The sequence below is a fragment of the Vigna unguiculata genome, chromosome 5 (assembly GCF_037176805.1).
Source record: "Vigna unguiculata cultivar grain cowpea cultivar isolate G323 ecotype 2 chromosome 5, ASM3717680v1, whole genome shotgun sequence".
Lineage (NCBI taxonomy): Eukaryota > Viridiplantae > Streptophyta > Magnoliopsida > Fabales > Fabaceae > Vigna > Vigna unguiculata.
In genome coordinates, this window is record NC_140796.1 from 45,766,677 (window position 1) to 45,793,428 (window position 26,752).

Genomic DNA, 26,752 nt, shown 5'->3' on the forward strand with positions numbered 1-26,752 from the left:
AATATTAGGAAAGCGTTATGGTGATGTGTGAAACATGTTTCTGCAAAGCAAGCATCTCAAACCAAGCCACACTTTCGATAAGTCAAATTCTTTCGCTTGAAGAAATTGTTCGATGACCCCAGTTGAGTTGGAGCAGTTAAAGAGTGTTACATCCACACCAGAAACCAGAGGATGATGAAAAGTCAAATTATTAGTGCAGGTCGCTCCAACCACTAAAAATAAAGATACTTTTTCTTATTTTCTAATGTAAATGAAGACTCTCGCGTTCATATGTGGAGTTGAAGTCAGCACTAAGCTTTTAGCAAGGTTATAGTCCAATATAAGTTGAATAACTAGTTGCATATACAATACGTAAGTTATAGAATAAATTATATGGATTGCTATGAGGTGATAGTGTGGTGCTCTCTCTTACTTTCTTCCTTCATACCTAACATCACTGCACTGAGCAGTATCACTCCAAATAAGCCATTGCATCACAATGAATCCCTTGTTTCAGCATCTGGAACCTTTGAAGCAGGGTTCTTTAGCATTGGAAGTTCTCGGAGATATTACTTCTGCATATGTTACAAGAATATATCACCTAGAACAATTGTTTGGGTGGCCAACAGAAACACCCCATTGGATAACTCCACAGGGGTTTTGAAAGTCAGTCATGGGGGAAATCTTGCTGTACTTGATGGCACTGGTGCAAATTTTTGGTCATCCAATGCATCAACCACTGCTCAGAAGCCAACAGTGGAGCTTTTGAACTCTGGCAACCTTGTTGTGAAAGATGGTGGTGGTAGTAATGCCCCAGAAAAGATTGTGTGGCAAAGCTTTGATTATCCTGGTGACACTTTACTTCCTGGAATGAAACTCAGAAGCAGTTTAGTTACAGGTGCACATAGTTCTCTGACATCATGGAGGAACACAGAAGATCCTGCTGTGGGGGAATTTTCATTGTATATTGATCCTCATGGTTTTCCTCAGAGAGTGACTACAAAGGGAGGGACTTGGTTGTACAGAGCAGGTTCGTGGAATGGTTATCAGTTTTCAGGAGTTCCTTGGAAACTGTTGCCTAATTTCTTCAATTACTATTTTGTGTTAACCAAGGAGGAAGTGTATTATGAGTATGAACTCTTGGAACGTTCTGTTGTTACAAGGTTTGTGATCAACCAAGCAGGTAGCGATCAACGTTTCACATGGTCAAAGAGGACAAAAAGTTGGGAGCTTTTTGCCTCTGGCCCAAGGGAACAGTGTGAAAACTATGCTTTGTGTGGTGTAAATTCTGTTTGCAATGTTAATCGCTACCCTATATGTGAATGCTTGGAGGGTTTTGTCCCTAAGTTCACAGAAAAGTGGAGATCATTGGATTGGTCTAGTGGGTGTGTTCGGAGAATGAGTCTGAGTTGTGACAATGAAGATGGTTTTGTTAAGTACGAGGGAATGAGATTACCAGACACATCTTCCTCCTGGTATGACGCAAGAATGAGTCTTGATGAATGTGAGAGAGTGTGCTTGCAAAACTGTTCTTGCACAGCATACACAAACTTAGATGTCAGAGGTGGTGGCAGTGGTTGTCTACTTTGGTTTGGTAACATTGTGGATATGGGAAAACATCTCTCCCAAGGACAAGAGATTTACATACGAATGGCTGCTTCAGATATAGGTACTTTTAAATTTTCAATTGAAACAGAAAAATAATGCATGACACTCAGGTTTGTGCGACCATTGATTGCATTTAATGTTCTTCCCTTTACTGCTTAACGTGTTTTCTAACATTCCTTTTGTTCTAACAGAAAACACTTGGCATAAAAGGCACATTAACAAGAAGCTTGTGGTGGTTTTGGCAGCAATTGTTGCGTTCATTATAGTCATAACATTAGGATCAGTTCTATACATTCGGAGAAAACTTGAGAAACAAGGTACACTGTTACATTATAGACCATAGTATATTTTAATCATAAAACACTTATTAGGCTTCACTTGTTTACAATTTGCTGGTGCCATATCAGGAAAGACAAATATAGTGGACCAGATGCCTCACACTATAAAACATGGGAAGAAAGACATTGACTTACCAACCCTTGATTTATCAACCATTGATAATGCCACTCGTAGTTTCTCTGTCAATAACATATTGGGAGAAGGTGGATATGGACCAGTTTACAAGGTAACATCACTATATCTCACCAATGGTACACACTCAATAATATATTTTGAATATTTGTCCACATTTAATCATCAGGGTGTGCTGGCAAATGGACAAGAAATAGCTGTTAAGAGACTTTCCAAAAATTCTGGACAAGGATTAGATGAATTCAGAAATGAAGTTGTGTTGATTGCGAATCTTCAGCACCGGAATCTTGTAAAGATTCTAGGGTGTTGTGTTCAAGAGGAGGAGAGAATCTTGATCTATGAATTCATGCCTAACAGGAGCTTGGATCTTTACATTTTTGGTTTGAGGCTTTTACTCAGATTCTTTTGTACTCTCATTTCTGCAAAAATCATTTTAACTTAAATTAGGCAACGGAATGCAGATAACACAAGAAAGAGATTATTGGATTGGAGCAAACGCTTTCAAATTATAAGTGGCATAGCTAAAGGTCTTCTCTATCTTCATCATGATTCTAGACTGAGGATCATTCACAGAGATATCAAAGCAAGCAATATTCTTCTTGATAATAATATGAATCCAAAGATATCAGACTTTGGACTAGCAAGAATGCTTGTTGGTGATCACACTAAAGCCAATACAAAAAGGGTTGTGGGAACTCAGTAAGCTTGTTTATGCTTTAATAGTTGAACTATGTTGTATGCTTTCTCTTTTATCTGAATCTGTTCTACTTGTGTTATCTTGCAGTGGTTACATGCCTCCTGAATATGCAGTGTATGGATATTTTTCAGTAAAATCAGATGTGTTCAGCTTTGGTGTTATTGTGCTAGAGATAGTTAGTGGGAGGAAGAACACAAGATTTCTTGATCCACTCAACCAACTTAACCTTATAGGGCATGTAAGCATGAAGTGTGAATACAACCCTTTTGTTACTATTCTAACAAGACCTTAATTTCTATATACCAGTAATGTAAAGAGTTTTTTCATCAACCAGTCAAAAATTATGACAGTTTTTTTACTAGTTAGCAGTGTAAAACCCTCATGCCTAATAGTGAATAGTGATTTTATCATTTAGCATAGATTGAAGTGGACCTCACAAATTGGCTTTGATTTTTGTCCAGGCTTGGAGATTGTGGAGTGAAGGGAGGCCTTTGGAGCTGGTTGATGAAGCACTAGGGGATTCAGTGATTGAAAGTGAAGTGTTGAAAATTGTTCATGTTGGGCTCTTGTGTGTTCAAGAGAGAGCAGAGGATAGGCCCAACATCTCAAGTGTGGTTCTGATGCTGAATGGTGAGAGGCCATTGCCCAGGCCCAAGCAGCCTGCATTTTATCCACACCATGAAGATTTTTCTTCATCCACCAAGTGTGAATTCAGCTCAAATGATATGTCCATCAGTTTAGAGGCAAGATAGTAAACCTAAATTAATTGAAATGAGCACCATGTGTTTGATGTTTGTACAGTTTTCAGGATTATTAATATGTTAGGTTCTGAATCTGTGTGCATAGACTATTGTTGTTTATTTGATGTGCACCATTGTAATATTTGTTAGTATCGTAGGAAGAGATAGGTTTTAAAGCTATTGAATTGATTACATTTATATTCTACAAGATATTACTAGATGGTCTCACCACACACTTTTTTTCAGACGATGTCACTGTATAGACGAAGATTCAATAAACGTGAAGAGACAAAACGGTCTATTAAAAGTATATTTGTATTATAATACTAGACGGTCTACTAAAAGCATCATTCGTATTCGTTAAGAACCTTTGACCAAGACTTTACATAAGAACAAATGTTTCTAGTTAACGAAATTATAACTACACTGTTTCGATTTTCAAAGTGCTTTAATTGGTTGGATGAAGTCTGAAAGCAACAATCATAGCATAGAAAATTTATTCTAACAATCATACCACAAAAACATAATCATACGAATCTCTTTAAGAAATTATACTTGTAGTCTTTACGAGAAAAATATAAACTAATATGTTAAACTCCTACTATGAATTTAATAAAGTATTTTCAAAAATAAAATATGTATTAGAAAATTATTTAAAGTAATATGTATTAAAAAAATTGCCGTTTAATTAACATATTAATTACTAGATAATCTACGTGGAAGCTTTAGCAACAGAATTGCCATCCACTCCAATTTATCTCAATTATTTATACTTTTCTAGTCAAGACATATATTTTCTTTTGTTTTACGTACTTTATAGTACGATGCAAGTTTAGTAACACATAATTTAGTTTTTCTCTTACACGATGCAAATTTATAAAAACTATTAATTGGGTCTCAAAAGTTTCCACTTCTTTAATTTTATTTTTAATTTGAACTTACAATATAAATTTGCACACTTAACTGTCAAATTAATGAGGGGTAGGTTGGGCGTTGAATGCTGGTCAATTTCTTCCAATTCAATATTCAATAATGGAGTCCCTTGGGGACATCAAATAAATACACAACGGTTTATTATTTTTTATTCTGTTGTCATTTAAAGCAAATTTAGTTTTTGTTCTTTATAATTTTTGAAACTATTCTAATTCTTCAAATTTAAGAAATACAATTTTAATTCATAATTATCAAATTTGATGGACTAAACTGATCTTTTAAATTAATTATAAGTTAAAAATAGAAATTTCAGAAGTTAAAATTCTATTTTCAAAATTTAAAATATTAAAATAAACTTTTTTAAATTTGAGAAACTAAAATTAGGTTAATTTTAAAATTTAAAGATTAAACAAGTTAAATTGATATACTATATAGTATTTATCGAAGACAAAATATATATATATATATATATATATATATAATATAATATAAAAAATGTTTAAATTTATTCGTTTATAATTTGGCTAGGATGACAAATAATCTTATTCGTATGGATATCCTTATGCATTTCTTCTTCTTCATTCTCACTTGTAGAAAATTTTTAATATATTTTTGTTAGGACGACCAAAACAGACTTGATATAATTGTTGGGTCTAATATCTTTTTGCTATATATTTGTTAGGATGACCAAAACAACTTTGATATAATTATTGGGTCTTCTTCCTTATATGTTATTCAACTTCCTCATTTTTATCTAATGTGGGACTTAGATTCACACTTGCATTCCCAACAATTATCAATTATAATGAATCAAATAGCTTTTATATCTCACATTGGAATATTTTTATTCATTCTTAATGTTTTGATTTTTTTTTCACATGAAATATTTGACTCTCAATTTTAAGTATTCAATCACATCAATCTTTCATCTACTAGAAAATATAAAAAACTTATATTTTTTATTCTCTTTTATCCCATAATTTTTGTTTCATTTGGAGAACTTTTGTTTCATTAAAACAAATTTTATTATCTTTTAACCATTATCTTTTATTTGCCATGTGTTATGTCTTATATTCAGTTTACTCCCAAGTTTTTTTAATTTTATTCAATTTAATCTCAGTTTTCATTAATTTTGTTCAATTCAGTATTTCTTCAACTTGAGACCAAATATTATACGTAAATATTTATTAAATTCACATATTTATATAATATTGTTTTAAGCATTTTTAAACCAACTCTAACTATATTATTAGAATATAATTATTAGATTAATGTTTTACTTTTGCTCCATGTAAAGAAATAGGATTAGAGGTGGTTTAAAATTAGGGTTAGACGTGTTAAAAAATAGGATCAGAATTGGTTTAAAATTAAAAGGAAATATTTTTATTATTTTTAAAAACTAGTTTAGAGTTAGTTTAATATTTTAAAAAATTTAAACTGAATGACGCATAATTTAAATATGTCTAAATAATAGTCTTCGACGTCTTTTTTCTTTCCAACATGATTAATATCAATTGCGAATAAAATCAATTAAATTTGTATGCAAGTTGCCACTCTAGAAGTTTTAAACTATACTCCACCTCTTATTTACTTGGGTGAAAATGAAGTATATGAAATTGAAAGGACATTTCCATAAAAAAAAAAAAAAAACATTAGACTTTGAATTTTGTTTGACGAAAAAAAAGAGAAAAGGTTATTATTTAAGATTTATTAGAATATGCCTTTTCATAAATAAAATGAAATATAAGGAATTCTAAATGAATAAGAAAATAATAGATGTTAGATTCTTAGTTAGCAGAAAAACGTGTTTCTTTTATACAATTTTTTATTTTTTACGTTTTCTTTTGAAATATTTAAAAAAAAAATTATAATAGTGATGGTAATAATATTCAGTTGGTGCCTATGTAGTTGGATTAAAGTAATAAAGAGAATAATGGTGTTATTAGTAATAATACTAGTGATGAGAATGCAGAAAATACCTCAAAAGATAATATTTTTTCAAAAATTAAAAGCTATGAATTAATAAATCTTCAATTTTTATCTTTATTTTCAAATTGAATGTAAGATCAATTTAAGCTCAGTCTGTGTCAAAATACAATTTGTTAGGAAAATTAGATTTAAAAAAAAACTAATTATTAAATGTAATAATTCAGCATAATAATTATTTCAACATAATTATATCTTCAAAATATACTATATACATAATTTTATCCTTGGAACGCATGAGTGATCTAGTTAACTTGAATAAGAAAATACGTGTATTCTACAAAAAGAAATGATGCACTTAAGTTTCTTAATAATAAAATATTCTTAATATTTAATTAGTTTGGTTTGACTTTACATTGTTATATATTATATTATATCCTGTAATTGCTCATTACGTATAAAAAATGAGTTTACAATATACGCTAGTTGTTGACTTGTGCATGTTAAAATATAGCATTCTAGCTATCAAACAATCATAAAATAACAAACATTCCTTTAGCTTTAGAGAATGCTTGATAAATATTTTCACAAACATTTTTAAGAAAAAATAGCAAAACAAATAAATAAGCTATTTCAAAAAATAAAATTAACCCTTAAATGATTAAATAAAGGTTAAAATACCTTTTTGGTCCCAATTTTCGGCAACTTTTTTGAAATAGGTCCCAATTTTCGCGGGGTGCTCAAATAGGTTCTAATTTTGGTCAATTTGATTCAATTAGGTCCTAATTGGGTAACGCCGTTTAAATTGATAATGTTTCACTGTACAATTGACTTTTCCTTGCTACGTGTCAAAATACTAATCCTACGTGTCCGTGTTTCTTTACAATGAGGTGGTTAACTAGTGGGTTAAACACATTAAGTTTTTAATTAAATGCAAGTAATGAAAATTAAAAAATAAAGTGTTAGGGTTTATAAAAAGTCGAAGAAGCCATCTCGTGTGTGACCTTGCTCATGGTTGAAGCTTTGTTGCAGCTATGTCTCGGACCCAATCATCTTCTTCATACTGTAATAACTGCGTGCAACGTAGTGTTCCCGCTTCTCGCACCCAAGGTTTAAGACCTATTTGTGATTGTGGGCAAGCTGCAGTTCTGAGGACAGCAAGAACTCCGAGAAATATGGGTAGAAAGTTCTGGGGTTGTGCTAACTAAGGGTGGGCAAAAAATCTAATTTTATTAATCCAATCCACTTTTGCTCCAATCCAATCCATTTATAATCCATTTTATTAAAAATCTAATCCATTTAAAATCCATTTAATGGATCTGGATTTCAATCTAATCTACATTTTATATATTTTATGGATTGGATATCCATTTTATAAATCAAGATTTTTAAATATGGATAATCCAAAGAATCCAATCCAAATTTTCAATTTAAATTTTTAGTTGGGTTAGACTAAAGGTTGAGATGGACTATGCTAAATTTAGACTAGGACGGACCTTGCTCGACGACCTATAAGGATCGGGCAGGCCCGACGACCATAAGAGGTTGGACGACCTATACGGATCGGGCCCAATGATCCGGAAAATTTGAGTGAGCCCGATGAACCGAACAAGGCAGGTAGGCCTGAAAATCCGAACGGGCCAAGCGGGCTGGAAGACCCGAACGGGCCAAGCGAGCCCGATCACCTGAATGGCTCAAGCGAGCTCAAAGAACCGAACGGGTCAGGCAGGCCCGAAGACCCTAAGACCCGAACAGGTCAGGTGGGCTCGATGACCCGAACGAGTCAGGCAGGCTCGAAGAATCGAACGGGTAAGGCGGGCCCGAAGACCCGAACGGGTCAGGCAGACACGAAGACCCGAAAGGGTCACGCGGACCTGAAGACCCGAACGGACCAGGTAGGACCAATGACGAAAACAGGTCAGGCTGCCCAAAGACCAGAACGGGTCAGGAAGGCCCAAAGCCCCGGATGAGCCCGATGACCCGGACGGGCCCGATGACCCGAATGGGGCGGACGACTTGGACGGGCCCGGCGACCCGGATGGGTCGGACGGGCTCGACGACCCAGACGGGTCTATCGACCTACATGGGCCTTACGAACTGGATGGGCACGACGACACGAACAGGTCGGACGACCCGGATGGGCCGAACGATCCGGATGGATCTGACGATTCAAACGACCCAGATGGGCCCGACGACCCAGACGAGCTTGACGACCTACACGGGCCTTACGACCCAGATGGCACGACGACTCGAACGACACGTCGACCCGGATGGGTCCTACGACCCAGACGGACTCGACGTCCTGGACGGGGCCTACGACCCGAACGAACCCGACGACCCAAACGGGCTTGACGACCTAGACATGATCGATGACCTGGATGGGCCCGACAACTCGGACGGGCCTGACGACATTGACATACCCGTCGACCTAGACGAGCCCCACGACTCGAACCTGTATGACTACCCGATTGGGCCCGACTGTTTGGACGGGTATGTATGGGTCGTCTGGCCCGTCCGTGTCGTCGGGCCCATTCGGGTCGTCCGGCCCGTTCACGTCGTCGCGCTTGTTCGTGTTGTCGGGCCTGTTCGGGTTGTCCGACCCGTCCGGGTCGTCGGTCTCATCCGGGTCATCCGGGCCTTAATGACACAAGTTTTAAAAAATTCAATTTAAATTTCTTTTATAAAAAATGGATTTCTGATTTTGAACTTGATCTAAATATTTGGATTGGATTTAAATCTTGATCCAAATATTTGGATCTGGATTTTAAAAAAATCCAAACTACTTTTGCTGAAGAAATAAATTTGGGTCAAAAATCTAATCCAATTATTTAGATATAAAATGGATGTGGATTGGATCATTAAAAATCCAATCCATGCCCACCCCTAGTGCTAACTACAAGGTAAGATTGATTTAATTGCTATTGTTGTGGGTATGTTTGATTTAATAAATCTTTTATGTATTTTCTGTTCATCAACAACGGCATAGTGAAGGTGGTGGTGTTTGCTGCAATTTTTTTAAATGGTGGTATGAAGACGTTGATGAAGAAAAAGAAGTTATTATTGTGAACCAAAACATGAAGATAGAAGATCTCGAGAATGTAGTTAGGGATCTGAAAAAATGGTTTAATGTATTAGTCGTAGTGGTTAGTATCGTTGGGTTGATAAACATTGTGATGTTGGCGTTGATGCTGAAAGATTGACAGAAAAGGGTTGTAATTGTGAAGGTTATGATGTATGAAGTTTCCAAAATTATGAATGAATTAAGTTATTTATGTTCAATCAGGTCCTCAATTGTGTTAGTTTTGTTCAAATAGGTCCCTACTTTTGTAATTGATGTTCAAATAGGTCTCAAAATTTTAAAAAATTGTTTAATTAGATTGTATAATGGATAAACTTTTCCTGTTTAATAATGTTCTCAATATAATTAATTGCATGAACAGATACAAACCTTTTGTTGATCTGACATAAATGTACATGCCCCACAGACTTCAGGTCCTCCTAGATCATCCACTAGGATTTCCAAAAACCATTTCCAAGTCTCTTTGTTCTCTACCTCCATAATTGCGTATGCTAGAGGAAGCATCTGGTCGTTAGCATCCCTGGCCACTGCAGTTAGCAACTCGCCCCCATATTTTCCTTTGAGGAAGCAACCATCTAACCCAATAAAGGGGCGACAAAGCATAAAAGCATCTTTGCATGCTTTGAAACATGTGTAAAACCTACCAAATACAGACTGACCTTGCATTTCATCCACTTTAACTTTCATTGTGCTCCCTGGATTGCATCTCAGAATTTCATAAGCATAATCATGTATTCTTCGAAACTGTTCTTTGAATGACCCTTCCACTTGGTCTGAAGCTAAGGATTTTGCCCTACGAGCCATGGCCACTGAAATACTTGTATTCCACTTCCTCAACCCTTTTTCTCGCACATCCTTAATCTTGAATTTAGGATTTTCAATCAAAGACTTCTCTACCTTCTTACTCAGCCATTTTGCACTCATAATCTTAAGTTTAAACTCCCTAGAACAGTTATGCCTTTCAACCACTTTTCTTAGTTGCCATGTCTTGCGTAATGGAATATATGCAGCATATGCAGACCATTCACATTTTCCTTGTGCCCCCATACATTTCACCCCCACTCTTTGTTTATCATTTTTAACCCATCTTATCTTTCTACCATAATGAACTGCATAAGTTATTATTGCTTGCTGGAAATGTTCCTTATCTATGAAATTTGTGCCCACATCCCACCTATAGTCAGCCATGGAATTTGGCATGACAAATGTGCCAAAAGGACCACAGCTGCCCCCTTTATCACCTGAACTTTCATCAACACATCCTTGATCATCACTTTCATTAAGACTAAGGAGGTCATCTGATTGCCATTCATCTCTTGTTGTCTCTCTATCCGAAATTACATAACTAGCATCTTCCTCACTGTCACTGTATTCCTCTTCTTCACTTTCATTCTCTTTTTCAATATCTTCCACCTGGTCAGACTCTTGCTCATTATTCACCTCCACACTCCCTTCATACAAATTATGATCACCATGGTCCAAACTGATCTGGACATCAACAAGTCCCTCATCCTTTTGTTGAACTCCTTCCTCACCCCTGACGTGAGATTGCACCTCACAATCACTTAAACCATCACCCTCCATCTGCACTTCAACCTGAACCTCATGAACCTCCTCCTCAACCTCCACATTAACCTTCTCATGAACCTCCTCACGAACCTCCTGATGAACCTCCTCCTCAACCTCATTTTCAACCTCCTTTTCAACCTCCTTTTGGACCTCCTCCTCAACCTGTTGTACCTCCTTCTCAACCTCCTGTACCTCCTTCTCAACCTCCTGTACCTCCGCATTTATGTGACTGCCCTCCCCACTCTCTAACTCAGCCCCACAAAGCAAACCATGTTCATCCTCTAAGTCGTTTTCCACAACTTCTGCTTCAGATATACCATGGACAACAAACATATGAACCTGGCCATAGTGTTTCGCAATGTGCATCATATTTATTGCACTTTTGTCATCCTCCAACTTATACATGGCATTCTCTATTGCATACCATAACTCCTTAATATTAACATACTCCATTTCCCTGATTTCTCCTACCACCTCAAAATAACTCCACGTGTCAGGGTCACAACCCCAAACAGTGGTTTCCCCACCTATGTAATTAATAGGACCAAACTGTCTAAAAATTCCACCTTGGTGGACCACAACTTCGAAAGTGTCATCACACATTACACACCACTTTTTCAAACAACTGATATCTGGCAGATATAAAAAACATTTGTAAGCAGGGTCCACAAACACATTTAATATGGCATAAAACATTTGAAACAACACACACAGGGTCCACGAACAAAAAAGGGACCACAACTTTCAAACAAACCGCACCGACACCGACAAAGCACGCACACAACCCCAATCCACTGACAAAGATGTTCAGGACAAACGAGTGGGATACTACAACGAAAATCAGAATGCCATACAATAGCAGACAATGACAACACAATAGCACAATAAAACAAACAAAACCGCTTTCGAAACCAACAACAAGCCAATCGCAAACGACCAAAAACAAAATCGCAAACCAGCAGAAACCAAAAACCAAAAACGAAATCCAAACCGCTAACGCAATAGAAACCCTAACCTGGTAGCGGTTCCTTTTGAATCTTTTCCCCAAATTCGAGCGCAGTAACCTAAATCGCCAATTCCTCAGCACAAACCTTAAGATGGGTTAACCCCTTCTACTTTTTAATCGCGTTGCACTTTCTGTTTTATTTTACTTTTTTTTTTCGTTAAATCCTCTTAATTAAACACTTAATGTGATTAAACCCTAATTAACCATCTCATTATAAAGAAAAACTGACACGTAGGATTAGTATTTCGACACGTAGCAAGGAAAAGCCAACTATACAGTGAAACGTTATCAATTTAAACGGCGTTACTCAATTAGGACCTAATTGAATCAAATTAACCAAAATTAGGACCTATTTGAGCACCCCGCGAAAATTGGGACCTATTTCAAAAAAATTGACGAAAATTGGGACAAAAAAAGTATTTAACCATTAAATAAATCTGTAAAAGATCATTTTTATTTTTATTTTATTTTCTTCTAAACATGTTCTCTGACTTTTCCAATTTAACAAACAATTATACCAGAACAATCTTTTAGCGGACAAGCATGCTTATTCGTTGCCCTGAAAAATGTGAATTACATTTCGAAGTTAGAAGTTTTTTCAAATTTAAATTATGAAATTATTTAAGTTATCAAGCTTCAGTTTTCTGTAAAAAAAAAATATTTATTTTATTTAACTATTAATCAATCGATGATTTGGTATAGAAAATATTAATCAGAACGCGGATAACAATAAATCCCAAGTACAAGGGTGACAGCGCCGTCTGATAATAACGTTATGAAATTATATGTTCTGATTTCAAGGGTGAAGTTGAATATATAAAAAGAAAATAACATATAGGAGAAAATATTCAGAAAATTTATATATTTTAGAGTTAAAGTCCAGTGCCGTTCTTTCTGAAGAACCCTATAAGAAAAGTTGAATAGTCTGTGATGTGATTCATTAAAATAATAACATAATCAACTTTTGTATAGATATGGAGCAGAGTTTGAAAAGTAGTGGAGAAATTTAGAGGTAACTCTAATCCAAGAAGCAATGAATGGAAAGCTTAAAGGCTATGGTTTTGTGGTCTCTTCTGTTGCATTTCATACCAGGTTTGAGCAGCCTTGAAACCATTGCTCCAGGCCAATCAGTGAAGGATAATGAGACTCTGGTTTCAGCAGAAGGGACTTTTGAAGCAGGGTTCTTCAACTTTGGGGATCAAAGTAGCCAATATTTTGGTATATGGTACAAGGATATTTCTCCAAGAACAGTTGTGTGGATAGCAAATAGAGATACCCCAGTTCAAAACTCCTCAGGAGTTTTCAATGTAACTCATGTGGGAAATCTTTTCATTTTTAATGGTTCAGGGGCCATAATCTGGTCTTCCAATACATCAACAGCTGCAAACAATCCTGTTGTGCAGCTTTTGGAGACTGGAAATCTTGTTGTGAGAGAAGAAAGCAATCTTCTATGGCAGAGTTTTGATCTTCCTGGGGACACTTTGTTGCCAGGGATGAGACTTCGAAGTAGCATGGTAAATGGTAGTTTTACATCTCTGACATCTTGGAGAGACACAGAAGATCCTGGTAGAGGTGTGTATTCATATCACATAGATACTCGTGGTTTTCCTCAAGTTGTGATTACCAAGGGAGGGTCATTGTTGTATAGACCAGGTTCATGGAATGGCAATATTTTATCTGGGATTGCTTCTGCAACATTGTACAAAAACTTTAATTTCTCTTTTGTTATAACTGAGAAGGAAGTGTCTTATGGATATGAACTACTGAACAAGTCAATTGTTTCGAGGTACATGATCACGTTAACAGGTCAAATACAACGTTTTGTTTTGTCTGATTTGACAAATAGTTGGCAGCTTTTCTACTCAGGCCCTGCAGACCAGTGTGATAACTATGCCGTTTGTGGAGTGAATGCTAATTGTGATGTAAATAGCTCTCCAACGTGTGAGTGCCTTCAGGGTTTCATTCCCAGATCCGAAGAAAAATGGAATGCACAAAACTGGTCAGATGGGTGTGTTAGGAGAGTTAATTTAGATTGTGGCCACAGTGATGGCTTTCTGATGTATCAGGGAATGAAGTTGCCGGACACATCAACCTCATGGTTTGACAGAAGCATGAACCTTGAGGAATGTAAGAATTTCTGTCTGCAAAACTGCTCCTGCACAGCATATGCAAATTTAGATATCAGAAATGGTGGAAGTGGATGCTTGCTTTGGTTTAATAACATGGTGGATTTGAGAAAACTAACCACTGGAGGACAAGATCTTTTCATAAGAGTGGCAGCTTCAGATCTAGGTGCTAACACTTTATTTCCATCTAACTGATAACAGAACATTCGTTTGTTGCAGAACTTGGTTTAACTGTGCAAAGTGCATGTACATAAATTCCTGTTCTTACTAAGCTGCACATTGTGTTTGTTGCCTGAGTTTTTTGGATGCATGTTATCAATTTCATCCTTCTTGCAAGTAGATAACATAGCATATAAGAAATGATGAACATTAGAGGACATTGTATGATACTACTTAGCATAAAAAAAAATCGTGATCAGAGCATCTAAATGCCATCAACTTTCATTGTGAATATGTGCTTTAGATACCTTATGTTTTGGGATTTCTAAATTGCTCAAAATTTGGTGTGTTGGCTAACAGTGCTTTTATTTTATCAGGTCATGAAAAAGGCTTACGCAAGAAGCAGCTTGCAGGAATTGTTGCAGGTTGTGCAGTGTTTATTGTGGTCTTGATATTATTGGGAGTGACCATGCTTCGGAGAAAAAAGCTTGAGAAGCCAGGTACTTATACCATGGTAAAATTAATAGTTACTTTACAATTGCAAATGCTTTTTTCTTACAAAATTTAAGGTTGGTAACTTTTAGATTTTCCTCTTCCGATAGAACCTATAATGAAAGTAATTTATATACCTTTATTCTTCTATCTTCACAGGAAACAACAAAATAGTTAGCTGGAAGAATCACACTGTTAAGACACAGAAGGAAGACATTGACATTCCAATATTTAATTTTTCAACCATAGCTAATGCAACTAATGACTTTTGCATTACTAACATATTGGGAGAAGGTGGATTTGGACCAGTTTACAAGGTAATTTGATTAAACTTATATCCTGCCATTGGATTTATCTTCAGTGCATAACTTTCTTATGAAACGATTCAGGGTACTTTGGCAAATGGCCAAGACATAGCTGTGAAGCGGCTTTGCAATAATTCAGGACAAGGACCAAAAGAGTTCATAAACGAAGTTGTGCTAATTGCTAATCTTCAGCACCGGAACCTTGTGAAGCTTCTTGGGTGTTGCATTCAAGATGATGAGAGGATATTGATATATGAATTCATGACTAACAAAAGCTTGAACTACTTTATTTTTGGTCAGAAATTTTATCTTCTCCCAACATTTGGTCTTACCTTGCCATGATCACCAAATCATTTTCATGCTAACTAGCTGAAAATTTTTCAGATGAATCTAGAAAAGGGTTGCTAGATTGGTCTCAGCGCTTTCAAATTATTCGTGGAATTGCAAGAGGGCTTCTCTATCTTCATGAAGATTCTAGATTAAGAATTATCCACAGAGATCTCAAGACCAGCAATATTCTTCTAGATGAAAACATGAATCCAAAAATATCAGACTTTGGGCTGGCTACAGCATTTGGAGGAGATGAAGTTGAAGGCCAAACAAAGAGAATAGTGGGAACTTAGTATGCATGCTTAAATAACTTGATTTGTTACTTTATCTTCATAAAATTTCCCTCTTCTCCCTTTCTGAGCTCCATTTCATTTTCTGTATTGCAGTGGTTATATTTCTCCAGAATATGCAGCCCGTGGGAATTTCTCAGTGAAATCTGATGTCTACAGTTTTGGTGTTATATTACTAGAGATTGTTTGTGGAAAAAAGAATAGAGAATATTTTGACGATCATGATCATGACCTTCTTGGACATGTAAGTCTAGTGCACTCAATACCATTTATATTGGCATAGTCTTTAGTTAGAGCATGTTTGAAAACTCATCCCCTTCATTTTTATCCACTCCAAAGAGAAGCTATTATCTGTAGCTTCTGCGTACTTTTCGTTATTGGTCATGATTTTGAGCATTGACAAGCACACAAAACATGAGTACAAACAAACACATTGTGAGCTCAAAATTGACAATTTTAATTTGATGATCATAGGCATGGAGACTTTGGTGTGAAGAAAAACCAATGGAGTTGATAGATGAATCACTAGGCGAATCAGTAGCTCTAGCTGAAGCTGATGTATTGAGATGTATTCACATTGGGCTTCTATGTGTACAAGACAGAGCAGAGGATAGACCAGAAATGTCATTAATAGTTCTTATGCTGAATGGTGAGAAACCATTGCCTAGGCCAAGGGAACCTGCTTTTTATCCCCATCAATCTGGCTCTTCATCAGGAAATAGTAAACTTCAATCAAACAATGAGATTTCTATGTCATTGTTGGAGGCAAGATAGTTTATTTATATGTATGAAGTTTATATATTTCAATGTAAATGAGGCAAAATTAGTCAAGGTTTGATTGAATTAGCTACTGTATTAGATGGAAATAACTGGCAATGAAACTAGTTCTTAGTTCTTATATTACTGTATGTAAATTCCCTTTATATTGTCACCAGATTTAACCAATTCCTCAAACAAAAGATTTGGCCAATTCCATTTAAATGGTTGTATGTGAAACCTGCAGAAGTTTTCAACAAGATTAACATTCTAAGATCATGTGCCCATCTGGGAGCACTTGAACTAGAGGGGTGGAAAAATACTAACATTGGCATAACTGATAATTTGTTTGGGAAATATTGGGAAAGCAGAAAATGCATGAAAGAAAAATTTACTTGGACATGAATGATAATTGGCTTTGCTATTAATGGCCATGATGAAGAATCTCTAGCCATGTGTTCAAATATGGTAAGATATATGCTTCAGATTTAACCCGATGCTTTGAGAATTCCCTTATGTTCAAAATTGTCATTGCTGATACAGTATGGAAAGTTTACATGTACCATTAAGCCATTTAACACGCGATGTTAGAATTTTAGTTAAAGGCATTTACCAACATATGAAACACAATTCTTTTACTCAGTACACACCTACACCGATACTTCATTTGTTTTATCATGTATTCGTATCCAACATATATCCATATCTGATACTTTAGAATATTTGATCAAAAGAACTATGATATTTTGACAAACATTTTTTTGACGGAGTTTATTTTTTAACACACACCAAATATTTTTCTTTTCTTTCTGAGTCACATCAAACTTTTCTTTCATCCATTCAAGTATTGTCATGTGTACATTGTCAAAAGTTTGTCAAAAAATAATTTTCCTTTATCAAAATTTATCAATGGCAATAATTTATAATTTTTTTATTGACAACTTTTAATACATTTGATTTAGATTTACACAATAACAATTATATATGTTTTTAAAAATTGTTATATGTTTCAATATATTTCAAAATAAACACATCTGCATATCAGATCCAATATACGTATCATTGCATCATAGTTACACACGCACAAATTAAACTCCTCCGATATTAATTTTGAAATGCAACCTATCGAGCAGACATTATGCTAACTGTCATGTCATTATTTGAGTATTGCTTATGAGTGCTTGATGAAGAACTGTCCTCAACCAGGTTCCTATCTGTAAAAAGTCCAGGCAATTTTGGCTGAGGCAACGTAGACTCAGTGCTCAGCATCAGAACCACAGAGGACATGTTTGGCCTGTCATCTGGACTTAGTTGCACACAAAGTAGCCCCACATGAATTAATCTCACAGCTGAAGATAAATTGACCGAGTCTCTTATTGTTGCATCAACTATTTCAGTGCATTTGCCTTCAGTAAATAGTCTCCATGCCTGTGTATTTTTCAAACCATTGAATTAATGACACCACAAACATGTCAAAAATGGTTAAAATTGAATTCCATTCTTACATGAGCCAGAAGATTATCTTGATGACCAAATCCTCTATTTCTCTTACCACTCACTATCTCCAGTATCAACACACCAAAGCTGAAAACATCCGATTTTGTTGAATAAGCTCCATCAATTATATACTCTGGCGACATATAGCCACTGCACAATACATGAACCAAAAACCATTTTAAGACAAGAGAAGCCATCGTATTTATAGAATATAGGTGTCATCAGATACACTTACTAGGTTCCAACTACACGCTTTGTGTTTGCTTCAGTTTCATTTCCTAGAAAGCTTCTGGCAAGTCCAAAGTCCGAGATTTTGGGGTTCATTTCACAATCTAACAAAACATTCCCAGCTTTGAGATCTCTGTGAACTATTCTATGCCTTGAATCTTCATGAAGATACAGAAGCCCCCGACCAATCCCATTGATAATGAGCAAGCGCCTTGGCCAATCTAGTAATAGGCTCTTCTTCTCATCTGTGAAAAATTTGACATGTTGAACTCTTTTTCGGGTAAGATTCTAAAGTTTGAACTATGATACAGATTATGGTGGAAAACCAGAATGAAGATTCTCTAGGAAAAGGAGTAACAAACTTCATTGCAAAAGGCATTTATTTAGCTTGATTCTTTTGACGTATTTTTTTTTATTGCAATGATCTTGAAACAAAGAATGAGCCATTCAACAAATGAGGATACAATTACAAATTAAACAATTAATGAATGAATATGGTTTCTTTGGAAACTAACCAAATAGTATGGAATCCAAGCTTTTGTTTGCCATGAATTCATAAACAAGCAATCTTTCTCCTGATTGAATGCAGTAGCCCAGTAGCCTCACTAAATTCCTATGCTGAAGTTTTGCAATGTGCATAACTTCATTTTTGAACTCCTGAAGTCCCTGGCTTGAGTTCTTTGAGTCTCTCTTGACAGCAATTTCTCTTCCATCGTCCAGGATGCCCTGAAAGTTATAAAGAATTTTTCATTGAAAAAGGTTCATATTGAATAAAGAATGTTTAGAGGTAAATTTCCATAAATTTGGGCATTCAGTGTGTCCTAATATTGAATAATTTAAATTTGAGCAGAAGGAGAAGAGGATGGCTGAAATTTTTGCAATATCTTGTTACTAATAACTTGTTTGCACATTTCAAGTCAAGGGCATGTTTAGCTAATGTAAGGAATTAGCTCAAACAAATCCACTGCAAAACGTGTACCATACAAGCAGAGAATGATAACAGAAGAAAACGTGTAAGTATAGATGGTGAAAATAAACAGTAAGAGGAGAAACAGGAAAAAATCACATATGGTTCGATTAAAGTGTTAACAAACTTCAATATACGTCTATAGAGAATTCACAAACTATTGAACACAAAAGTGTCTCAAGAAATTGACATATCTAACGAATTACAGATCATATGCAAGTAAGATTAAACACTTCACCAATAAAGTTAATTAATATCAATCATTCTAGGATCAGGGCCACATTTTATCATATCATTACCTTATAAACAGGTCCAAAACCACCTTCACCTAGTTTGTTGTTAAGTGAAAAGCCATTTGTCGCAGACCTAATTGTTGACAAATCAAACATTGGTAACTCTCCATCTTCCTTCCCGTGCTCATTTATTACAGTTGCATCTCTTTCTAGATGGCTTTTCATTTTTCCTGCAGTGCAGTAATTGCCAATTAGTGTGCAGAGATAAAAAATTTAAAATCTAGAACATGCTTCATCTTCCACACTCTTTTTCTACCTTTATCTGTCCCACACCAAATCTAAAACAGAAAGAAGCAAACGTGGAGTGCATTATATATTATAGTAGAATTTTAAACAAAACTCAAGGAGAGAAAGAGAAAGCCTATATATATGGTTAAGATAATAGAGGTGATCCTAATTTGTGGATCAAATAACAAAAATTTGCAGTGAATGTAATGCATAGATGAATCAAGACAAACAAGTCAGTAAAATGTAAGAACTACGTAACTGGATTTCTGCCATGTCCTCCACTGTCTATGAATGATGAAGGTTAAGCATAGGATTAAAATTCCAACAGACAACACACAGCTTATGATAACAGTCTCTTGTTTCCTACTTTTGGATTTAGGTGATTGCTTTCTTTGAATAGCTTCTGAAAGAAAGAGATATTAATGAGAAACCATAACACTCTTGTTATGGTTGAGAAGAACTAGAAGTCCAGTTTCATTGAGCTTCAAAACCCCTGATGAGTCAGTAAGAGGGTTGTTTCTGTTGGCAACCCATACTACAGTCTGTATTGGGATTCTGTAGTACCAAATTCCAACATAACGGTTTTTTGAATTGCCTGGACTGAAGAATCCTAATGAAAAGACTTTTCCAGCTGAAACTATGATCTCGCCGTCACTGATAGTTTGCACTGTATCAATAGTGTCTCTCAGAGTAGCGGCTGCTGTACTTTTCAGCATGGCAAGGCTAAACAGAAGCAAGGTAAATCCTTTCATTGTTGTTCCTGTAATCGCTTGTGTTAAATTACGTTGTCAAGATATATCAACAAACAGAGGCACAAAAACTGAAGCACTCCCTCATTATGAGTTGACTGCTCCACTCTTGCGGTCTTACAAGTCCTCTACCATTAAGATCAGCAGTAGCACCTGTGAATGCACATAGTGAGTGAGCTAAATCACTTTAAAAAGTGTTGCAGCTGTTACTGATTAATAAACAGCACAAAGCACCACATTCAGGACTCACTTACCGTATGATTTGATGGTTACGTCACGAGAGCATGCTTCACAGTCGCAGTGATCTGCCACAGAAATGTAGTTTCTAACAGGTTTTGATGATGAAGGTCCATTTGTTCAAATTAATGATGGAAAAGACCGAGTCATATGGATGTTGAATGTAACTCGATGCAAGTCAATTATTGTGACTTGGAATCTGCCATTTAGCATAGCATTTAATGCAACCTGACCAAGTCAGTTTTTTTCCTTGTCCTTTAATTGGGATGAAACATCACACAGAACTAAGGAATCATTGGCACGATGAAATGCAGTATCAAGAACCAACTATACAAAAAGTGGAAATTTACAATTATGAGAGGAAAGTTTCATAAATAAATCTTATATGTTAAGTGTGCAAATAAAGTTATACCAAATTCATATTATTCATGAAACTTGCAGAACCCATTAGAGGATTTCACCATTATCATTCTATTTGATAATGGCATTGCAAAGCTTATATCAACATTATTTGGTTACAAATAAATTAATAGGCTAGAATTTTTGGTCGTTTTACAAAAAGTGGTGCAATTTCAAGGTAATTGTTGTAACACAGAAGTCAAACACTTGTATTAGGTGTACAAGATTGTTCTAAAGGAGTCAAGCGCACAATTTCAAATTTCAACAAATTGTGAATAAAAATAGTAATATAATAATTATTAATAATACGTTGTTAATATAATCTTGTAGTTATAATTATTAATATTAGAAAATACTAAATATTCTTAATGCTATTAGCTTTATTATTATAAAAATAGTAATATTTTAATATTAAATTTATTATTATTAATTTATAATAGATAATATATAATTAATTCGTTTCAATAATATATTTAAAAAACTTAATATTTTTAGTTGCACAAAACACTAAAAATTAAATAAATGATAAAAAAAATAAGAGGAAGAAAAATTCGACAAACATCTTTCTTAATATACATTTATTAATAGTATCTACCCGACATAAAACACAATATCTGTTATATTTTTTCCCGACCAACTTATTATTTTCTTTCATCAAGCTGTCTCCCTGTATCTCTGTCTCTCCACTTAATCAACCAACTTTGAAAGAATAAATAGCATATAAAATCACAGGTAGAAGTTTTTTATTCTATCATCCAACTACAATCAAATTAAACAAACCAACAAAAAATATGAAATTAGTCATTTATTGTCATATATTTTGTTTGTGATAACACAACACTCACACAAATAAGTTTTCTTATCAAGTTCATTAATTGATAAATTAGAATATTTTTGGTAACAAATTTAGTTATGTTCAATTTGAAATATTTTGCAATAACTTGTGTCAGATAGCAGAACTATACATATAAGAGAAGCAGTCTGCATTAGTCAGTACTTTATTAAACGAATCCAAAATAAGCTTATAAATGCAACTATCTAGCAGACATTATGCTAAGTGACAAGTCATTATTTGTGTATTGTTTATGACTGCTTGATGATGAACTATCACCAGCCATGCTTGTACTTGTAAAGAATCCAGGCAAGTTTGGCTGAGGCAGTGCAGATTCACTGGTCAACATCATAACCACAGATGACATGTTTGGCCTGTCTTCAGGATTTAGTTGCACACACAGTAGTCCCACATGAATTGTTCTTAGAGCTTCAAACAAATGAACTGACTCTGTTATTGCTGCATCAACTATTTCAGAACATTTCCCTTCAGTAAACAGTTTCCATACCTGCATAATTTTTCAAACCATTTGTTTATCAGCAGAAACATCTCAAAGGTGGTTAAGTTTCAAGTTCATTCTTACATGTGCCAGAAGATTATCTTGATGACAGAACCCTTTATTTCTCTTCCCACTCACTATCTCCAATATCAGCACACCAAAGCTGAAAACATCTGACTTTGTTGAATAAGCTCCATCGATTATGTACTCTGGAGGAAGATAGCCACTACAATCACATGCACCAAGAATCACTTTAAGACAGTGTCAAGCGATCATATTCATACTACATTGGAGTAATCAACACTTACTAGGTTCCAACTACATGTTTTGTGGTTGCTTCGATTTCATTTCCTCCAAAGCTTCTAGCCAGTCCAAAGTCTGAGATTTTTGGGTTCATTTCACTATCTAACAAAACATTACCCGCTTTGAGATCTCTATGAACTATTCTATGCCTTGAATCTTGATGAAGATAAAGAAGACCCCGTGCAACCCCGTTGATAATCAGCATTCTCCTGGGCCAATCTAGTAACATGCTCTTGTTTTCATCTGTGAAAAATGTGGCCAAGTTTTAGATAGTGAGAGAGCTATTTCGGTAGTTTCTATGTAGATAGATTATAGAAGGACAATGCAAAATAAATTAATATCTCTTCCTCATGCCATGATAAATAACTGGTAGAGGAAAATTATTTCCTTTCTAGCATGATTTTCTTGTACGTATCTGTTTAATTGCAATAAATTTCAAGCTAAGAGAATCCAATCCAACAAATGAAAATATAATCCGGAATGAGTGAAACAATCAGTAAGGTTTCTTTGGAAACAAACCAAATATGAAGGAATCCAAGCTTTTGTTGGGCATAAATTCATAAACAAGCAATCTTTCTCCTGCTTGAAGGCAGTACCCTAGTAGCCTCACTAAATTCCTGTGCTGAAGCTTTGCAATATGCATAACTTCATTTTTGAACTCTGGAAGTCCTTGTTTGGAATTCATAGAGAGCCTCTTCACTGCTATTTCTCCTCCATCGGCCAGGATTCCCTGAAATTTGTGACAAATTATGCTATGAATAGACTTCGTTTTGTACTAAAATATGTCACATAAATTTCATCATTCAGTTCATATGTTCCAAGATTCAATTTGGTTTTACAAAGAACTTCAATAACATGATCCATGAAATGTTGATATATAGGAACTAGACAAGAGCAGCGACTTCATAGAAGAAAAGATGCATAGAATCAGAACTATAGTCATCTGCAGATCAGCTAAACCTACAAGGTTTACTAATTTGAATATTTTTGCCTTTATTTTTTGTTTTCATTTTTAATTTAAAAAAATAATATTGGTTTTAATCTGTTATCTGTTTTTAAATATATTTGCATAACAAATAGACAAAACAAAATCTGTCTGTCAAGATTTCCTATAAAATAGTTTTGAGAACAATAAATAAAGCAAAAATAAGGAAACATGTTTTATTGTAACAAAAAATGGAAAACAGAAAATACTTTCTTAAAACAAATAGTTCCTAAATTTCTTCCAGAAAAAGACGTTGTTACAAGTTCTGTCTCTTATAATTATCATCTCTAACCATTATTTTACCATAGTGGTAGAACACTGCTAAAAATATATACAATTACTAAATATCATGCATTCCATGCTAATGAAGACATTTTATCATTTCATTACCTTATAAACTGATCCAAAGCCACCTTCTCCAAGTTTGTTGTCAGGTGAAAAGTTGTTGGTTGCAGAAGTAATTGTAGACAACTCAAACATGGGTAACTCTAGATCTTTACTCTCGTGATCATTTATTACACTCACGTCTGGTTCTAGATTACCTTCCATCTTTCCTGCAATATAGTAATTGGCATGTGTAAGGAATAAAGAAGTTGAATCGTAGAATATGCTGTGTTCTGTACTCTTTGTACCTTAATCTGCCTCACCCAAGTCTAAAACAGAATAAAAGCAAACTTAGTTTAAATTCCTTTTTTATGCAGCTATTGACAATTGACTCACTTTATTGACTAGCATTAAAGGCTTTTGATGCTTTAATGATTGTGAATAATGTTGAGATTAATACCAGTTAACCAAATCTCAAGGACAGAAAGATAAACTCAAAGATAGTTAAAATGTATTAGGTAACTAAGTAAAACATGTCTGCATGCACTAACTGATAGCTTACACCATCACCTATAGTGGTGATTCAAATTTGTGGAAAAAGCAGCCTAAGTTTGCAGTAAAAAGAACATATAGAAGAATCAAGACAAGTAATTTAAATCATAAGTAGGAACTGCTTAACCACCTTTCTGCCATGTCTTCAACCGTTTATAAAGGATGAAGGTTAAACATAGTACTAAAATTCCAATAAACAACACACAACTTATGAAAACACTCTCTTGCTTCCGGATGTTGGGTTTATGTAATTGCTTTCCTTTAGTAGCCTCTGTAAGAAAGAGATATTGCAAAACGGTAAGAGTGACAAGATGACAACAAAAGAAAGAAACAAGAAGGGAAGTTCCAGAATTGAGAGACAATATCATACCTAATTCTGAACTAGCCACCCTTACGTATACATCTTCATCAACATCGGTCAATTTTCTTATGTCAACCAGATCACTAAACCAGAGTAAACACCCATTGGGCCCTTTACTCACATCCAATGCTGCATAAGCTTTACAGGAGCAGTTTTTCCTGCACAATATCTTACAATCCTCAAGGCTCATATTTCTTGAAAACCAGGATTTCTCTGTGTCTGGTAATTTCAACCCTGAAACCTGTAAAAACCCATCTTCATGACAACTCAGTGAAGTTCTCCTGACACAACCACCGTACAAGTCAGCCGTTTTGGGCACAAATCCATCCAAGCATTGACATGGAGGGATTTTGTCTATATTGCAGGTAGCATAGGCTCCACATTTGCCGTAGTAATCACAGTCATCCACCGGAATTCGTGCATGCAAGCTCCAATGTTTTCGTACATTATCCCAGAAGGTCCCCTGTATATGTCCCTCCGGTGTTAGCACCATCCTATGTAAAAATGACTTGTTGGTATGCTCAAACATGAAATACAACTCCTCCTCGTTCGAAATAAAACTAAATCTAGTATAATCACTTTGTTTCAACAGAGGTGCCCCACTGAACTGAACACCATTCCATGATCCAAAACGATATGTTTTAGTGGTTCCTTCTCTCAAAATAAACTGTGGATATCCAGTGATATCAAGTTGATAACTATATACACCATGAGATGGATCCTCAGAGCTATTCCATGACGACAAGTATCGATTCAGACCTGTCACTATATTTCTTCCAAACTTCTGTCCTGGCAAGAGTGTGTCCACTGGATAATCAAAACTTTGCCACAGTAAATCCTTTGCCTCATCATTGCCGTTTCCATTCTGCACAATGAGATTTCCAGTATCCAAAAGTTTTGCCACCACCGGGTGTCGTGCTGAGCCTGTTGTGTTGGAAGACCAGATCACACTCTTGTTGTGCCTGAGAAGAACAAGAACTCCAGTTTCATCGAGCTTCAAAACCCCTGATGAGTCATGAAGAGGGTTGTCTCTGTTGGCAACCCATACTACAGTCTGTGTTGGGATCTCATTATACCAAATTCCCACATAACGGTTCTTGGATTGTGGTGGACTGAAGAATCCCAGTGCATAGATTTTGCCAGGTGAAACAATGACTTGGCCATCACTGATAGATTGCAATACATTAATACTTTCTCTCACAGAGGTAGCTGCTACACTATTCAGCAAAGCAACGCAGAACAGAAGCAAGGTAACAACTCTTTCCATTAAGCTGCTTATCCTTTTTCTTCAAATGATGTTAATGTATCAACAAACTGAGGTACAAAACCTGAAGCACTTCCTCCATGAGTTGATTTTTCAACTTGTGTGGTTTTTTAATGAGGCAGGTGTGCTCCATAAAGTCAATGATCTCTAAACAAGTTGGTCCCAGACAGCAAACTGGCATTCTTCGAACAGAAAGCAACTTAGACATGTTTTTGGTGATGTGTACAAAAAGTGGTTGGTATCTATTTATGCATATACTATACATAAAGCTGAGGCACATGTATGCTGACTCTTTAATTAATGAATGAATAGACACAGTGTACAGAATGAGGAATGACTTAATATTTGGTGGCCATTGAAAAGGAAATGATCATAATCTTAATCATATTATCAGCCAACATTACAGTTTGTGGTGCGTCCAGCCAAAAAACAGTGTGAAAACCATGCAGAAAAGGTTGAATTTGGACTACCTTCACCAACCAAAACCGTTGCATTCAATGCAACCTAAAACATTGTAAACCCCAACCATGATGCTGATTTAGGTGCATTATTAGAATTTATCAAGCTG

General features: G+C 35.4%; 3 protein-coding genes and 1 pseudogene across 5 annotated transcripts; 2 read left to right on the forward strand and 2 right to left on the reverse strand.

The window, feature by feature from the left end:
• Nucleotides 1-335: 335 nt before the first annotated feature.
• LOC114183461 (G-type lectin S-receptor-like serine/threonine-protein kinase At4g27290) lies at nucleotides 336-3,703 on the forward strand. 2 transcript variants are annotated; one of them, XM_028070486.2, is made up of 7 exons: nucleotides 343-1,648; nucleotides 1,779-1,904; nucleotides 1,995-2,152; nucleotides 2,228-2,438; nucleotides 2,520-2,757; nucleotides 2,843-2,993; nucleotides 3,217-3,703. In XM_028070486.2, the coding sequence occupies exons 1-7, from the start codon at nucleotides 373-375 to the stop codon at nucleotides 3,505-3,507; spliced, it is 2,451 nt and encodes an 816-aa protein (XP_027926287.1). In that variant the 5' UTR covers nucleotides 343-372; the 3' UTR covers nucleotides 3,508-3,703. The 2 variants fall into 2 exon arrangements, with proteins under 2 accessions (XP_027926288.1, XP_027926287.1); XM_028070487.2 differs by lacking the exon at nucleotides 2,843-2,993 and having other exon boundaries at nucleotides 336-1,648.
• A 9,174-nt stretch (nucleotides 3,704-12,877) lies between these two features.
• LOC114183463 (G-type lectin S-receptor-like serine/threonine-protein kinase At4g27290) lies at nucleotides 12,878-16,608 on the forward strand. The gene is made up of 7 exons (XM_028070488.2): nucleotides 12,878-14,300; nucleotides 14,671-14,793; nucleotides 14,945-15,102; nucleotides 15,175-15,385; nucleotides 15,475-15,712; nucleotides 15,807-15,954; nucleotides 16,185-16,608. The coding sequence occupies exons 1-7, from the start codon at nucleotides 13,046-13,048 to the stop codon at nucleotides 16,482-16,484; spliced, it is 2,433 nt and encodes an 810-aa protein (XP_027926289.1). The 5' UTR covers nucleotides 12,878-13,045; the 3' UTR covers nucleotides 16,485-16,608.
• Nucleotides 16,609-17,478: 870 nt separating this feature from the next.
• LOC114183466 (G-type lectin S-receptor-like serine/threonine-protein kinase At4g27290) lies at nucleotides 17,479-20,802 on the reverse strand (annotated as a pseudogene). The gene is made up of 7 exons (XR_003604379.2): nucleotides 20,683-20,802; nucleotides 19,939-20,581; nucleotides 19,458-19,621; nucleotides 18,707-18,917; nucleotides 18,199-18,436; nucleotides 17,972-18,113; nucleotides 17,479-17,894 (listed from the first exon to the last, which is right to left on the reverse strand). The product of XR_003604379.2 is annotated as a G-type lectin S-receptor-like serine/threonine-protein kinase At4g27290 (transcript).
• A 1,153-nt stretch (nucleotides 20,803-21,955) lies between these two features.
• LOC114184694 (G-type lectin S-receptor-like serine/threonine-protein kinase At4g27290) lies at nucleotides 21,956-26,284 on the reverse strand. The gene is made up of 7 exons (XM_028072009.2): nucleotides 24,930-26,284; nucleotides 24,690-24,830; nucleotides 24,074-24,237; nucleotides 23,218-23,428; nucleotides 22,704-22,941; nucleotides 22,480-22,621; nucleotides 21,956-22,404 (listed from the first exon to the last, which is right to left on the reverse strand). Exons 1-7 carry the CDS (start codon nucleotides 26,185-26,187, stop codon nucleotides 22,099-22,101), a joined length of 2,460 nt encoding a protein of 819 aa, XP_027927810.2. The 5' UTR covers nucleotides 26,188-26,284; the 3' UTR covers nucleotides 21,956-22,098.
• Between the last annotated feature and the right edge of the window lie 468 nt (nucleotides 26,285-26,752).